Raw genomic sequence first — 15,093 nt, forward strand, 5'->3', positions numbered from 1 at the left:
TTTCATTCCCTGGTTGTTTGGGAGTTTTTGAACAACTTTCTCCATGTGGAGAAGGAACTTAAAATACGGCATTTGTTAATTCCCTTTTGTTCTTGCACAAAGTTTTAACAGTTTCTTGCCACTAGATGGAGTTTTCAAATCTTTCAAATACTGTGCATGACTCTTTAGTAAACTCGGTGCTACTTGCATTTTTTTCAGGTAGCTTGAGAAATGCTTTGGGTGCTCCTCATGTGGTTGGGGGAAGCCTTTGTGGAAGTAACTTATATTTCTCTTCCTTAGTGCAGCTTTCAATAGGCAGAAGGGATTTGGTCTGATATAACAGATTGAGGCTTCTTAGTGACATAATAACAAACCTGTAGAAACTTTGTGTTATGCAGGCTGTCACCAGGATAAGCCAAGCTGGAACAAAATCTGTCTTCTCTCAGAGCGGAAATAGCCGAGAAGTCACTCCAATTCTTGTTGCACAAACACAGAGCTCTGGCCCACAGACAAGGTAGGAAAATAAAAATAAACCAACTTGGAACTATCTTTTTGCTTCTCCTTTCTGAAAGTTTTGGGGATTTTAAAGCTTATTTTCCACAGCCTGTTTGGTGATTCCTGCAGAGTTTTGTTTAGATAAGGAAGAAGCTTATTTTTTGTTAGGGGGAAAAGAACTTCATTGGATAGGAAGCTTGCATGTGGTGGGTAGTCTTGTTCTAAATTTCATTGGGCAGTTAAACAGTTTCTTCAATAAACATTAAGGTAGTTGAAAAGAAAACCTGCTCACTTTCTTAACATGGGATAGGTAGATCTATTTTTCCCATCCCTTTGAGATGGAATACCTGCACTGTTATACCTGAGCAGTTTTCTTTAACACAACAATAAATTTGTGTTAAAACTTGCTCAGAATGGAACTAAGAACTTTACTATAATGTGTTGTTTGTTTTCAGTACAACACCTCAGGTATTGAGCCCAACAATTGCTGCTCCACCAAATGCACTGCCTCGAAGAAGCTCTCGCCTGTTTACTAGTGATAGCTCTACAACAAAGGTAACAAACTTCCTGCAGTTTTCTCAAACTTGTGGGGTTTTTCCCTTACACATGCCACTGCACTGACTAATAATTTCCCCATATACATAGCAATTGTAGCAGCTTAAGAACAGGTTCTGTAATGAGTAGAACTTACAAAATATCTTGACTGTGAAACACGTCATGATGCTGTAACATGTAAATTTTCAGCCTTGAGAATGCTTAACTAAGACTGAGAACAAGAATATCATGAAGAAAGCCAAAGATGTGTGCTTGGATGACAAAAGCAGTGGTCCTGTTAGCTGTCAGCCTATTTGATAAGGCGCTGTGTTCTTCATATTTATTGAAAAATTCATTTTGGGTGGATGCTTTGCTTTTTGAAAAGCAAGCTATATGTTTCATACTGGTTTTCTACTCTATAAACAGTGGAGCAGGACACCAAAACGCAAATACTCATGAACTGTAGTTACCAAGAAAAGGACAGCTAAACATTTAATGAAGCTACAAGGTGTCTGTATATTTAAGTTTGAAAGTAAAATGGCTGGGCATATGTACATTCTTACACAGTTCACTTGCAGGTTTAGTAATCTGAATTCAGAAGTTTTTTATATGTGTAACTCTTGTTCTTACTTACAGGAAAATAGCAAAAAATTGAAAATGAAGTTTCCACCTAAGATTCCAAACAGAAAAACAAAAAGTAAAACAAATAAGGGAGGAATAACTCAACCAAACATAAATGATAGTTTGGAAATTACCAAACTAGACTCTTCCATCATTTCAGAAGGGAAGATTTCTACTGTTGCACCACAGATCCAGGCTTTTACGCTACAAAAAGCAGCAGCAGGTCTGTTTGAATGCTGTCCAACTTAGTAAATCTACCTTTTTATGGTTTAGTGGGGAAGAATGCTCCAGTTTTGTTTTCTGTTCTTAGCCTGCACCTATGACCTTTGTATCATTATAAAGATTGATTGAATTCAGTATATTCTAGTTAACTTAAAGAGAACAGGTAAAGTAGTAGTAAAAAAGTGTCTATCTGTAAGCAAATCTATTCATCAGCTCTGGTCCTTACTAGGGATTAAAATATTTTCAGACAAGGCTGTTTGAAACTTATTCAAAGGAACTGTAAGTAATCAAATCATTTTCCCTCATAATTGGGTTTATGTAGTTATTCTCCCTCCGTATTTCCCATTTGTTTAAAAGCTTGTCTTTATCCAGATTGTCTAGGATTTTCTGACAAACTGTTGAATTACTCTTTTGGCTCGATAGAGTTTCTGGGCAGTAAGCAGAGGTATCCATGGATACCAGACGTGGAAACTCTGCTTCAGACCTGAAAAAATGTTTGAATTGCTGCTGTAAATGCAAAAAAATCCACTTGTCCTGAACTTCAGTTTCTCTGCTGACTTAAGAAGTTGTTGGTATCTGACTTCCATTACAAGAGTTGCTGTTCAGAATGTTATGCCTGAATTAAGAGTGTATAGGCCTGTTTAGAAACTCTTGGGAGATTTTAATAAGTAAAATCAGGAGCAGTGCCTGCCACAATTGAAGAGCTTAAGGGATTAGTAGTTTCAGCAATCCTTTTTCCATTTTTATTTATTGTATTTTTCTCCTAGAAGGTTTGATGAGCCTTCTTCGGGACATGGGGAAAGGTTATTTAGCCTTGTGTTCATACAACTGCAAAGAAGCGATAAATATTTTAAGCCATTTACCATCTCACCACTACAACACTGGTTGGGTGCTGTGCCAAATTGGGAGAGCTTACTTTGAGCTGGCGGAATACATGCAGGTAGGAACTGTGTGTGGTCGGTTCTTACTCTTTTCACTTCTGTTTTGAAAGCTTTGCAGAAAACCTGCAGACTTCCTGTGAAAGCTATGGGAAGTTTACAGTTGATATAGCTGTATAAACAAGGTATGAACGGTAAAGTTATATCTAAAGTGGATTTAGATCTTGAAGCTGCATCACCTTCAGCCTTCTGGAAGAGGCTGAGTGCTTCCTGAAGACTCTGAGAATGCTTTAGACTTATTTTAATGCTTGAGTTATTTTCTCTTGCATCCAGTCACTGGGGTCTCCCCTGCCTCTCCCTGTCTTTACCCACAGCTGTGCCGATGTAACTGTTTGTACTGCGGTGTTGTAAATAAGATCACTGAAACTATTTGGGTTCTAAAACCAGACGTCTCGCCCCCTTTTTAGTTAATGCAGATCACATCAGTGACCTAGTTTCCTTTGCAGCCTCAGAAATGACTGTATTTGTACAGCTGAGGTGATGCCAAACTGCTTCAGAAACAGAAGTGAGCAGCTAAGGGTAATCCAGCAGTAAAACTCTGCTTATCACTGTTGTCCTGATAGTTGATGTGCTCATTTCCTTAGGAGAAGCTTTTCAAACACTTCTGATACGTTGTGTTCAGGAGACAAACAGGTTTCAGAAGCAGTTTCTAGATTGTGCTGTCTCTAATCAGGCTGTATGTTACTGTACTACTTAATAGTTAATTTTGAAAGCTGAGGCTACAGACCTTGGTGAATTTCCTGGAATTAGTGTTCTTCCCTCATTGCTACTTTGAGTGTTACAACTTGGAAAATTGCATTTCTGAAATAGGAGTCTACGTCAGAAAGACTTCGTTAGTCAACTGTTCATAAGAAGTGCACCAGTTTCAAATGAAAATAAAGTGCATGTATGTGCTGTCACACTCTTACTCACACCCCATCCCTGCATCAGCCATGTTCAGTGCAGGAATTCGCATGTTGCCTTTTGCCCTGTAATTAATGCACACAATGTTTGGAGGGGTATAGTTCTCAGTATGAGTGCAATACCTGCCATCTGTTAGAACAGCTAATAATCAGGACTGACAAATCTTTTGCTGATGATGTTTGCTTCTGTTGCACCGCGATAATCCGAGTCCTGTAATCCGAGACAGCAGCAGGGAGGGCTAGCTGGGTTTCTGCTTAGTCTACTTATGTTGAGATATAGTTATTTCCTTCACTTGGAGGTGATGCTAAAAATACAACAGGACTTGTAGCTCTGCATAATACACGTACAAAGCAAAGAGGATTCTCAATCTGGACATAGGTCAAGGTTAGAAGCCTCCTATGTGCTCTGCTTTGGTGGGTGGAATCTTGTTTTAAGTTTGACTTCTGATTTCTTTTCTCAGGCTGAGAGGATATTTTCAGAAGTAAGGAGGATTGAAAACTACAGAGTAGAAGGCATGGAGATCTATTCGACTACGCTGTGGCATCTGCAGAAAGATGTTGCGCTCTCTGTTCTTTCAAAGGATTTAACAGACATGGATAAAAACTCACCAGAGGTATAAAATGCTGTGGTGTTAAATGAGAAGAGTAACTGGCAAAATCAGTGATTTAGAACAAAACTCTGAATTCAATCTAGCTCGAGTGTATTCTCACGTGAGAACTACATGGGGAAACTGGAGAGGGACGTGGCAGGGATTGGCTTTTGAACTGATGATCCCTGAAATGGCTTCTTGGCATTAGAATATAAACTCACATGAAACAGGTTGAAACCTTTTATCTGTTAATGGTTATTTAAATTTGCATTGGCACCGTTCATCCAGGAAGATCATGGATTAGTCAGTCGTGCCTGTTAATGCCAGTATGTGAAGATAAAGAATGGCTTTTCCTGTACCACCTCTTAATTGCTCTAACTAATTCACTGACACATAAAACATATTTGCTCTAGAGCTTATTTTCCAACAGAATATTGCACACTTGTATTCTAAGGTCTATTGAACCTGCAGAGTATACAGCAGTACAGGCATGATATGCAAAAAAAGAAAAGACAGACCTCTTAATACTTGCCACACTGCAAGTAATACATATGTGTTTATAAATGTGCTCTTAACAGAGTTGAGAAAGCTGTAGAGTTTTTTCTTAGTGTTGGAGGAGAGAATCTTGTTTGTGTCTTCCTAGTAGCTTGTCTAACGGCAGAGGGGAAAAAAATAATGAAGTGGCAGGTCAGTAAGTAGTAGTAAGATATCCTGGAAAGGAGAAAATGCAGATTAAAAATAACAGATAATGACTCTAATGCAAGTAATGGAGAACAGTTAGGGAATTTGGCAGTGATGCTAGCTAGCAGTTTGGGAAAGCAAGGGACCTTGTCTATGATATTTCACTATCTTGGTGATGGCTGCTGAGCAGGAGGGGGAGAGGAGGTTGCTGCTGAAATTGTTACTCTGCAGCTTCCAGAATCCTGGAATGTGAGAAGAGTGTGTGGATGTACTCCATCATTCTTGGATATCCAAGATGTTTTATTTCTAGCCTTTCAACAGCTTCAGAAGCTTTAGTCATCAAAGTATCTAATTGGCACAGATTTGATGGCTGTCTAGATGCTTGATTTCTGTACTTCAGCTTGTCTAGCTCAAAGGGATATTTAGCCTTCTCTTTCTCAGAGGCTTAAATAACTCTTATATTATTATTATTAGGACTATTTATAATCTAGTTGGAAGTGAAAACTAAGTCAGTATTGGAAAATCTGTTCATCTCAAACTGGTTGTAAAAAGAAACTGCTAACTGTGGAATGCTGTTTTCACTAGGCGTGGTGTGCTGCAGGAAACTGTTTCAGCTTGCAACGAGAGCATGACATTGCAATCAAGTTCTTCCAGAGAGCCATTCAAGTTGATCCAAACTATGCTTATGCCTACACCCTTTTGGGACATGAATTTGTGTTGACAGAAGAACTAGACAAAGCATTAGCTTGTTTTAGGAATGCAATCAGAGTCAACCCTAGACACTATAATGCATGGTAAGTCATGCTTCAACCCTTTTGTGTTGCATGTGATGTGGAACACCTTTTTGAGAAAAATTAAACGTGCTGCCACTGGCAATGTTTTCTTAGCACTATTCTCACTAAGAAGAGAGTAAAGCTGTTCCTGCAGAAGATGTGGACCTCATTTTTGTTAAAAACTTACTCTACACAGGGAGTGCAAGAAATCAGAGCTTTTCTGGCTTCTATTGATCTTTTGGGCTGTGTTATGCTGACTATTTTGTTCTGTGCAGCACTCCTTGTGCATCTAGTTATTTGTTCTTCACTTGCAGCTGGACAGATGAGATCTGTCCTCTTATACCTTAGGATGTAATCTGTTTCTTGTAGCTTTTTTTGAGGGGAAAAAAAGTAGTAGTAAAACTCAGATTTGCTAATGTCAGTCACCTAATCTTTTAAACAATTTCGTATGCTTTCTACCTTTGCTCTTCAGCTAGTTTTTTTGTGTATTGGATATCAATTCTTCAACCTATGCAATCGAGAAAAGTAGCTTTAGTCATAGCTTTCTCCTATAAAGAGTCACTTCTTACCCTTGGTGGAGTGGCAAGTCTATATTAACTAACTTTTGTCAGTGATTATAGTATCAGTGTGCTCAGAATGCAGTCTTACGTAACAAAATTATTTTTTCTGTTTGCAGGTATGGGTTGGGAATGATTTATTACAAACAGGAAAAATTCAGTCTAGCAGAAATGCATTTTCAGAAAGCACTTGATATCAATCCTCAGAGCTCAGTCTTACTGTGCCACATTGGAGTAGTAAGTAGTCTGTACTCAGCTTTCTCCTTGTTAGGTTTTAATCTGCCTCTGTACTTTGCTTGCAGTAGTCCTACTAACAGGTTTAGTCCTACTAAACCTGTTTTAAGCACAAAAGTAAAAGCTCAGAGTAACTCTTACAGGATCTTAAGTGCCATATGGATCAATAGCCATGGGATTAATGTGTCAGGGAAATACACACTCCTCTCTCCTCACCCCCAGTTGTTTTTAGCCAGTAATGAAATATACTATCAGGCTGTTTATATGAATAAGCCAAGTTACTGGTGGTATGAAAGTCAAGCCCATGTGCAGTTACTCATGGGAACAGCATATTGAATTTGCAGGGCGATCTGGAAAGCTGGTCGTTTGTCCATCTGCCACTGTGGTACATAAAGCAGTACCTCAGCCATAAGCCTCACTCCAGCAAATGTGATAAAGCAGTTCTCAGATGTTAGTGGTGGCAACAAAAGGCTGTGCAAACATGAACAGGTAACCTGCTGGCATTCACTCACCTGTTATGCAGCAGCAAAGTTGTCAGGGTCTGTAGGAACAATAGGATTCTTACCACTTAAGCACTGAGAATGGCATTGAGCTTACTCCTGGCTGAAGGCTAGATGATTTCTATCGGCCAGTGGATGGAGGGTGTTCTGAAGTGGTGACAGGGAGAGGTGAAGCTTTCTTTCTGTAAGAAAGCTTGCTTGCTTAAGACTTGGTCTGGAATTGGACTTCTTTTCTTTTTTTTTTGAAACATATTGTAAGCAAATATAGCAGCTTATCTGCCAAACAAGTCTGTTTCGCCATTTTCCCTTTTTAAGGTTTTAATTCCTTTCTGTAATAGGTCCAGCATGCACTGAAAAAATCTGAAAAGGCTTTGGATACCCTAAACAAAGCTATTAACATTGACCCCAAGAACCCGCTATGCAAATTCCATAGAGCTTCTATATTATTTGCAAATGAAAAGTACAAGGTAAGATTTGGTACTATGCGTGCAACCTTAAATTATCTTGAAATTGCCATGAATGGGGATACACTGGTAGCTGAATGTGAACTGGTAAGCACTGGTAACATCAAGGCTTGCAGCAAGAGCAGGAAGATTGACCTACCCTGTGGAGTCTAACATAAAGCACCTGCTTTGGCAAGTGCCACCTTTGCAATATGTTAAATTTTTTGATTGTCATAAAATCTGAAGCCAACAGGTACCTTTTTAATTAATATCTTAGTCTCCCTGTGGGAAAAAAAAAGGGGATGTTATTGCAGCTGTCACCAAGATGGGGCTGTGCTATCATGAATCTCTATTAAACTACTAAAAATTGGCTCAGCAAACAGCCCCACAACAGATTATAGCAATGAGAACTAGTCATTTGAAAGGCTGTATTATCAAGTAAAAAATAGGAAGCCAAATAATTTGTCTGATCCCTTGCTGACTTGTACCCTGTTTATGAGTGGAGACGATCTTCCCACAGTCTGTCTTTCCAGTGACTCTTGTCCTCTGGCCTGTTTTCCTTGGCCACAGAATACAAGCTGCAGTCTGGCTTCTGAAACCTTGCTTCAGAAATGTGTGTACATATGTAAAGGGAAAACTTTACTTAGAACTTGTTTTGAAAATTCATAATGTGACCAGTTAAACATAAGTCCTTAGCCTTAATACTTCTTACTGAAGTGCTATTTGTAGATTGATTTTTTAAAAATTAAAAGCAGAGGATAAATACGGGAGCAGAAAAATATTCAATATTCTTCTAGGAGACCAAAGCCCAACAGACTTTCTCTGTTGCTATAACTGTGCTATAATATCCTACATTATTTACATGAGGAACTAATGTAAAAAGAAGCCTTAGATTCCTGTACTGTTGTTCTTGGTGGAGTATACTGTATGTAAATGCCAGGGTTCTTGTCAGCATTAAAATGCACTTTAGTGATGCTGTAACTGGTTGCAGACTGCTAGCTTGTACTTAATCTTTTTCTCTTCCTTTTCAGTCTGCTTTACAAGAACTTGAAGAACTGAAACAGATTGTTCCCAAAGAGTCTCTTGTTTACTTTTTAATAGGAAAGGTAGGCGGAACTTAACTGTGTTCGTAAGTACTTTGCTTTCCTTCATTGCAGAAATGTATGCTTAATGAGAAAATTTGATGCCTGTCACTAAGCTGCTTCCATTTGGGGCAGTATTCTAAAAATTCCCAAAGCTTTAAATAAGACTTACTGCATATAAACTCACAGCTTTATCAGCTTTTAAATGCAGAAGACAGGAGCAGCCTCGAGGTATTTTTAAAACCAAGAAAAAATAACTGTCCCCTGTTGTTCTGAGCCTTCTTTGATTCACTACTGTCAACCTGAAAATTTGTTTTAGAAAGTGAGAAATAGATCTTTGAGATAATTCACTGGAAAAAAGATGTACTGGTTATGCATAGTTGTGTATTTTTCCTTGAAAATGGAACTCCATAAAGAGTTGATCCAGTATTATAGCAGCAATGGAAATGGTCTATCCCTCAAAATGAAGAATTTCTATCAGCCAGACATGTTGGTTTTTTGGACATGAAGCTATTAAAATATTGAATCACACTCCAGTATGTCATATCAGAAATGTTGAATTAGTATTTTTGGAGTATTTAAGTCTCCATTAGTAGTTTCAGTGTCTCATTCAGTTGATGGCTTTCCCAAAAGAATTGTAGAAAGCTATCAGCTTGGAAAGCAAGAAGTTTTTATTCAGGACAGGGCTAACACAGGAAAAGATGCTACTAGTCCATCAACTGTATTCACATTCCAACTTTTTTTGTTTAATGCCAGAGAAAAGTAATCTGGTACAAGTTCTTCCTCGCCAATCTCCTTTGGCTAATGTGCTTTAAGTTTTGCAATTTTTTCTTCTGTGGGTGGTCATTAGGAAGCAACAAGGCAAGTTGGTCTCTTTCACAGTACTGGGTAACTCTTAATCAACAAGACTTCTTTTGAACTAGAGAGGAGTAAAATGATTTGTGCTGAAATTTGGTGACTGGTGTAGGAGTAGCTGGACCTCTAAATTGGTATTAGTTGCCACGTCTTGACAAACTTGAACTTTTGCTGCTTAATTTATCTGTATTAAGATTTATGTGTTTGCCTATCCTTAATGGTAAAGAGCGATTCTTTGTCATGGTAAACTTGCTCTGAAGTTAAAATACATTAAAATATATACTGGATTTGGTAACGTACTGTTGTGAAAATGTTCCCATTCAGTTTAGCAGGACAAGCTAGGTGATGCTTAATATTGGTGTCCACCCCCCAACCTCCTGTAGGGAAGAATATAAGGTCACTGTATGCGTGTGGTGATTGCTTCACCAGACTTCTCTCTGTCTCTGACAATAGAAGGCTGAGACTTCGGGCTTTTCCTGAGCAAGTAGTAGATCTGGGATTACAATGACTGTAGAAATTGGAGAAGAGGAGGGAGGCAACACAAAACACATGCTAAAAGCTCTTATACCACCTTGCTGCCAGAGTTGCAAAGCATAAATTATATCTGAAGAGCCACTTTCTTATGTTCTTGAATCTGTCAGCTGCTAATTTCTTTTAATCCTTTAATCCTTTTGGCCATTTAAGTAGGAACACTTGCACGCTCTTTCTGCACATCTTTTCTCTTTACCTTTTGGCTTGTATAATAAATCTTACGTGTACTCTCCATTGCTTTTCATAAAATCTTAGTTAACTGGCTTCATGTTTGTCCACACTTTCAAGTAGCAACTTCTTGTAAATGTAACATCTTATGCTTTTATTTTAGGTTTATAAAAAACTGGGTCAAACACATTTGGCCCTAATGAATTTCTCATGGGCGATGGACTTAGATCCTAAAGGAGCCAATAACCAGATTAAAGAGGCTATTGATAAGCGTTACCTTCCAGATGATGAGGAACCAATAACTCAAGAAGAGCAAATAAATGAATGTTATCCCTATGAATCAGGTTTGTATTTCCAACCATTTGTCATTCAATAAGGTATTTCTGCTTAGAAGTCATCTAGTGTCTGTAAGTAGGAAGAATTCCAGACTTAATAAGTAAAGCACAGTACTCAGCATTGCTGCTCAGCAGGTAAGAACTTCAGTTCTTGATTCAGAAGAAGGTATGTCTTATTTCAGATTTCCTATGAGAAAGGATTGACTTTTCTTTAGGATACGTAGATGGAATAGGACCAAAATAATGCTGTAAAGTCACACAACTCATGGTTGCTTAATACCATCTTAGGAAAGAACAAAATGTTCCTACAGCCTCCACTCTTCCCCCATAGAAGCATCAAATCATGCGATGTAAGTGAATGGTAACTAAAATTATCTATAGATGCTTTGGGAGAAATTAAATAAACTGGATGTTAGGTAAACATCTTTGATCGTCTGGAAAATATCAAAGGTAGCTTTTGAAAAAGGAAGTCAGTGAAAGAGTTTCACTTGAACCAAGAGTAAATAAAATGTTCCCAAATGAACTACTTTGGAATAATCCACAGAAAAGGATGGCCCAGATGTCTCCCTTCTTTCAAAGCTGTTGTTGTGAGCTTAAGTTCCAGTGAAGCCAGAATAATGTTAAGTGGATAGCCATAAATATTGAACTCTCTGATACAAACTGAAATGGTGGTGAATAAATACTAATAAGCCATTTAGTTCTTTCCCTCCAAAGAAGAAGAAAAAGCAGTTCTGGAAAACAAAAAAAAAAAAGCAAAACACATGTATACTATGTTCTACAATCCAAAATCTTCATCTGAAAAAGTTGTTATGGTGACTGTATATCATAATATTTTTTACTGATCCTGTGTACAGTGTGCTTTTTAATAATGGGAACTATCCTGCGCTGTGTTTCCTGAAGTATCAGACTTTTCTTCTCCCTGCTGTTGTAGTTGGACTAACCTAGAACGCTGGCTTACTGGGGGCTGAGTGTGTTTCTGACCAGAAGATGGAGACAGAGTACTTGAACTTCTGAGCAACACTTAAGTCACAGAGCAGTAAAAAAAATAAAAATAAAAATTGTCCAATAAACATAACTGAAATAAAACAATGTCCATGTTTAAGTTGTGTGTAGACAGTTCAGTTTCCTTGGCTCTTCAGATAATGTAGATGAGTTTCACAGTGTCGGCTAAATAACATTTTTAGGATACGTGAGATAAATGGAGAGTTGCTTTACGACATGTTGGCTAGTATATTTTGTGCTTTTAAATTCTGTAGCATGAAACTTGATGAGCCTATTGTGCAGGAAACCTGTGAAGTGTTTGCCTTAAAGCAGCAAAATCATCTGTGTTTCTCTACATGAAGCCTCTTAGTCATTTGGGAAATGATAATATGCTGAATTGTACTATAGAAAGACCCCAGTTGCACTCCTGTGTGTCAAGAACAACCATGATTAGATATTTACCTTGGTACTAATTTAAACTAGTATAGAAGTTTAAATATTTAAGGGTAGCTTCTCATATATGTATTTTTCCTTTATGCTGTGCATAGCATGCTGTCTTTAGATTTCTGCTGTTTTTGAGTAGTTTTCCTGGAAGCTGTAGGCCAGCCATCATCTGAGCTTGAGTGAGCAGAGTAATTGAGTGTGAGAAACTTCTGTATGCATTTACTCAAAGCAATTTTTTCCCCGATGTTCTATGCAGTAGCTTTTGTCACAAAAGCAGAGAGCAACTAGAGAGTGTCTAATGCTTCTAATTTAATGTTAATTGATTGTGAATTGAGTGGGCATGATGCACTGATGCAGTGGGTAACTAAACGTAAGCGTTTTAAGTAGTTGGTGTGATTCAAAAGAGTTGGTAGGGTTAAAATTCTAAAGCGGTAGGGTTAAAATTCTAAAGCAGTTCTGGAACCTTCCATACCCATCTCTACCTAGCCAGGCATCGGGAATTCCAGATATTTAACAGAAGGTATCTAAAAAGACATTTAATTAGGCTGTATGTTTTCATAGTGAATTATGTTAATTCCTTTCTAAATGCATTTATTTAGCCTTCATTAAGTTGACAGGGGTTGACTTATTGCAAGGAAGAAGCCATATGGCCTAAAAGCATTTTGGGGGAAGGGGACAAAGGCAGGAACTCAGCTCCACATTGTTAATGAAGTACAAGCACGCTGCTGCTGTGTTTTTAACATGCTGGAGTTGGTTGTATAAGAATTTTTGTAGTGAAGCAGCCTAGTACTGTTTGACTACTCTGTGTTTTGTTCTGTTTTTCTTTCAAAGTTGGCACAGATGAATCCCAAGAGAGCAGCATGACGGATGCAGATGACACACAGCTCCATGCAGTTGAAAGCGATGAATTTTAACCTCCAAAAGCCAGTATCTGGGCTTGAGTGTGTGACTGGTACTGTTGTGTTCTCCCCTTCCTTCGCATCCTGGGTCTTCACATCACTGAGCCAGCATTGTCATTATTCTCCACTGACACCATGAGTACACCACTCAGACTTAAACTGTACCCAGAATTAATGGCAGTGCAATATTCAGCTGCTACTGAGTCTGACTAGTTGGCTCTTACACGTTTATGAAAATGACTGAGGAGGAAATACTGTTTTTGGATTCCCCTTTGCTGGAAAAATATCGTGGAAGAAAGACTTGTGGTTTGCTGTAACGAAGCCAGTAGATGCGGGGATAGTACTAATGAAGCAGTGTCTTGTTCTTTTTCCAGAAATGTGTCTTAGTTTGGTTCTTTCTTGGTAAGCAGAGTGCTGAACTTCATTTCCAAGTTCTTCAAGGACAGTGTTGACAAATGCAGGCTGTTAAAGACTTTCACATATTGTAGTGTAACTTAAATGCCAGGGAATGTATATGACCTTAAAGCTGCAGTGTTTCCCGTGAACAAATACAATGCACGTGCTCAGGACTGGGAGCGTGTCAGACTACGTACAATGCCCAGTGTCCCTACTTAGAGTGCAAACATGCAGGAGTGGAAACGTAGCAGGAGAATCACATTGCAGAATCGTAGCTTTCACAGAATGCTTTCATGTTCTAACCAAGAATTAATTTATTCACCTAGTTTCTAAAATGTCAATGTTTTACTTTGTACGTCAGAGAAACAAGTTGGCAACACATTGCTTCATTTTTTTCATCTACCCCATGACTTGTTCTTCCCAGTGTGAGAATAAAAATTAATAAAGGGCAAAATCAAAGAGCAATGTAGATACAACTCAATGTGGAAACATCAAACCCTTAACCAACAGCGCCTGTGTCTTTCTGAACAAATAAACTGGGAAGACCGTGGAAGCCTTAATATAATCAGAACCTTACAGTCAAATGCATCAAGTAATTGCTATGATAGTGTCCTTTTAAAAACTTTTCTAAAGTGTGGTCCAAGCAGTGTGCAAAAATGTGCAATTCTTTCTTTTTTAAGCTGTTCTTTAAGCCTCTTAGAGTACTTTCTCACTGTCGGAACATAGACCCCTTTCCTCTTCCACTGAGGCTGCTGCTGTGGGAAGAAAACTATGCCACAGTAACCAGTCCAAAAGGATCTTTCTCTGTAGCGTTTTGCAGCAACACTTGGTGCCCTTTATGCAGTGGCGATAGAGAAAGTGTATGATACAAACAGTTTTAAAGAGCAATTTATGCATAATAAATTGGGAGTGATACAAATTTCATAGCAACCTATTTGTCATCAATCTTAATTTTTTTTAAATATCTCTTTTAGGGGTTGTGTAGTTACCTGTAGGACTTCAGCTTTTAAAACTGCAGCCTTGTCTGACAGCAGGCCCGTGTTCTGTCACGGCTCCTCGCTGGCTGTAAGCCACCGGGACGCCTTTATCAAATGCAAAATAATCCACAAGTGCTGTGCAGAAATACTTTGATTTTTTTTGGAAGCAGGAGGACAAGCAGAGAGAAATAGGCCCGAACTCCCCTAATAGTGTGAAATTAAACTTGAAAAAAATGAGAAAATGAGGAATGGTAGTATATGAAAGAAGCCTTGTGCCTCGGCCATGCACTTCAGCCCGATGTGTGTCTGGATGGGGGATGAACTGAAGCCACGACGTGTTTCGGCTGACTTGAGTGTGCTGAATCCTGCACGGCTTCCCGTGGTGATCAATGTTCTGGTGCGATTCCCTTCCTCGTGTGTCCTCCCTGAGGAAAACACAGGGTTTGCATTTCCCAAGGGCTGTTCTGTGCCAACGGTGAAGCTCTCGTGGGGCTCTTGGGTTCCCCGGCTCTGTCATGACATTGTTTTTCCATCCAGATGCACTGCGCCCACAGCTTTGGCGTGCGTTCCTTGTGAGGTTTCCTCGAGGAGTCTGAGAGCACCCCACACCTCAGCAGAAGGTCTGGAGGCAGTACTTGTGTGAGTGCCACCACTTGATGTGTGAATTGCCTTCCTTTTGGTTCCCGATGTTTTCTAAGCAAAAAGCAGGAGTTTCTTCCCTCTCCCTTGGAGCTAGAAGACTCTCGGCTGAAGCCAGGGGGCCTTTTGTCTTTAGATCTAAAGAAAAGCTGAGTGCTTCTAGCTCCCAAAATTGCACACTTCTTTTTTTCCATCCTTTTCAGATCTGAAAAAAAAAAAACAGGTGCTGCTCTTGTGACTTTTCCAAAAGACGTGCTGCTTGTTTAACTGGGGACCAGAGGTTTAGGCAACTAGCTGGCTTTTTCCCTTCTCTGAAA

General features: G+C 39.0%; 1 protein-coding gene across 7 annotated transcripts in view; it reads left to right on the forward strand.

Moving 5' to 3' along the window:
- Positions 1 to 13,713, forward strand: part of CDC27 (cell division cycle 27) — a 31,190-nt gene extending 17,477 nt beyond the window's left edge. Inside the window, exons 9-19 of one of the 7 annotated variants that reach the window (XM_084496198.1) lie at positions 360 to 493; positions 930 to 1,029; positions 1,645 to 1,852; positions 2,619 to 2,791; positions 4,153 to 4,305; positions 5,548 to 5,756; positions 6,412 to 6,529; positions 7,365 to 7,493; positions 8,501 to 8,575; positions 10,269 to 10,449; positions 12,697 to 13,713. In XM_084496198.1, the coding sequence (XP_084352324.1) occupies positions 360 to 493; positions 930 to 1,029; positions 1,645 to 1,852; positions 2,619 to 2,791; positions 4,153 to 4,305; positions 5,548 to 5,756; positions 6,412 to 6,529; positions 7,365 to 7,493; positions 8,501 to 8,575; positions 10,269 to 10,449; positions 12,697 to 12,779 (1,563 nt within the window). In that variant the 3' untranslated portion in view covers positions 12,780 to 13,713. Of the gene's footprint in view, positions 1 to 359; positions 494 to 929; positions 1,030 to 1,644; positions 1,853 to 2,618; positions 2,792 to 4,152; positions 4,306 to 5,547; positions 5,757 to 6,411; positions 6,530 to 7,364; positions 7,494 to 8,500; positions 8,576 to 10,268; positions 10,450 to 11,371; positions 11,543 to 12,696 lie in introns of those variants that run through there. The other 6 variants (XM_084496199.1, XM_084496200.1, XM_084496201.1 and 3 more) reach the window with 6 other exon arrangements.
- Positions 13,714 to 15,093: the final 1,380 nt, after the last annotated feature.

Source organism: Aythya ferina, assembly GCF_964211825.1.
Source record: "Aythya ferina genome assembly, chromosome: 23".
Taxonomy (NCBI): domain Eukaryota; kingdom Metazoa; phylum Chordata; class Aves; order Anseriformes; family Anatidae; genus Aythya; species Aythya ferina.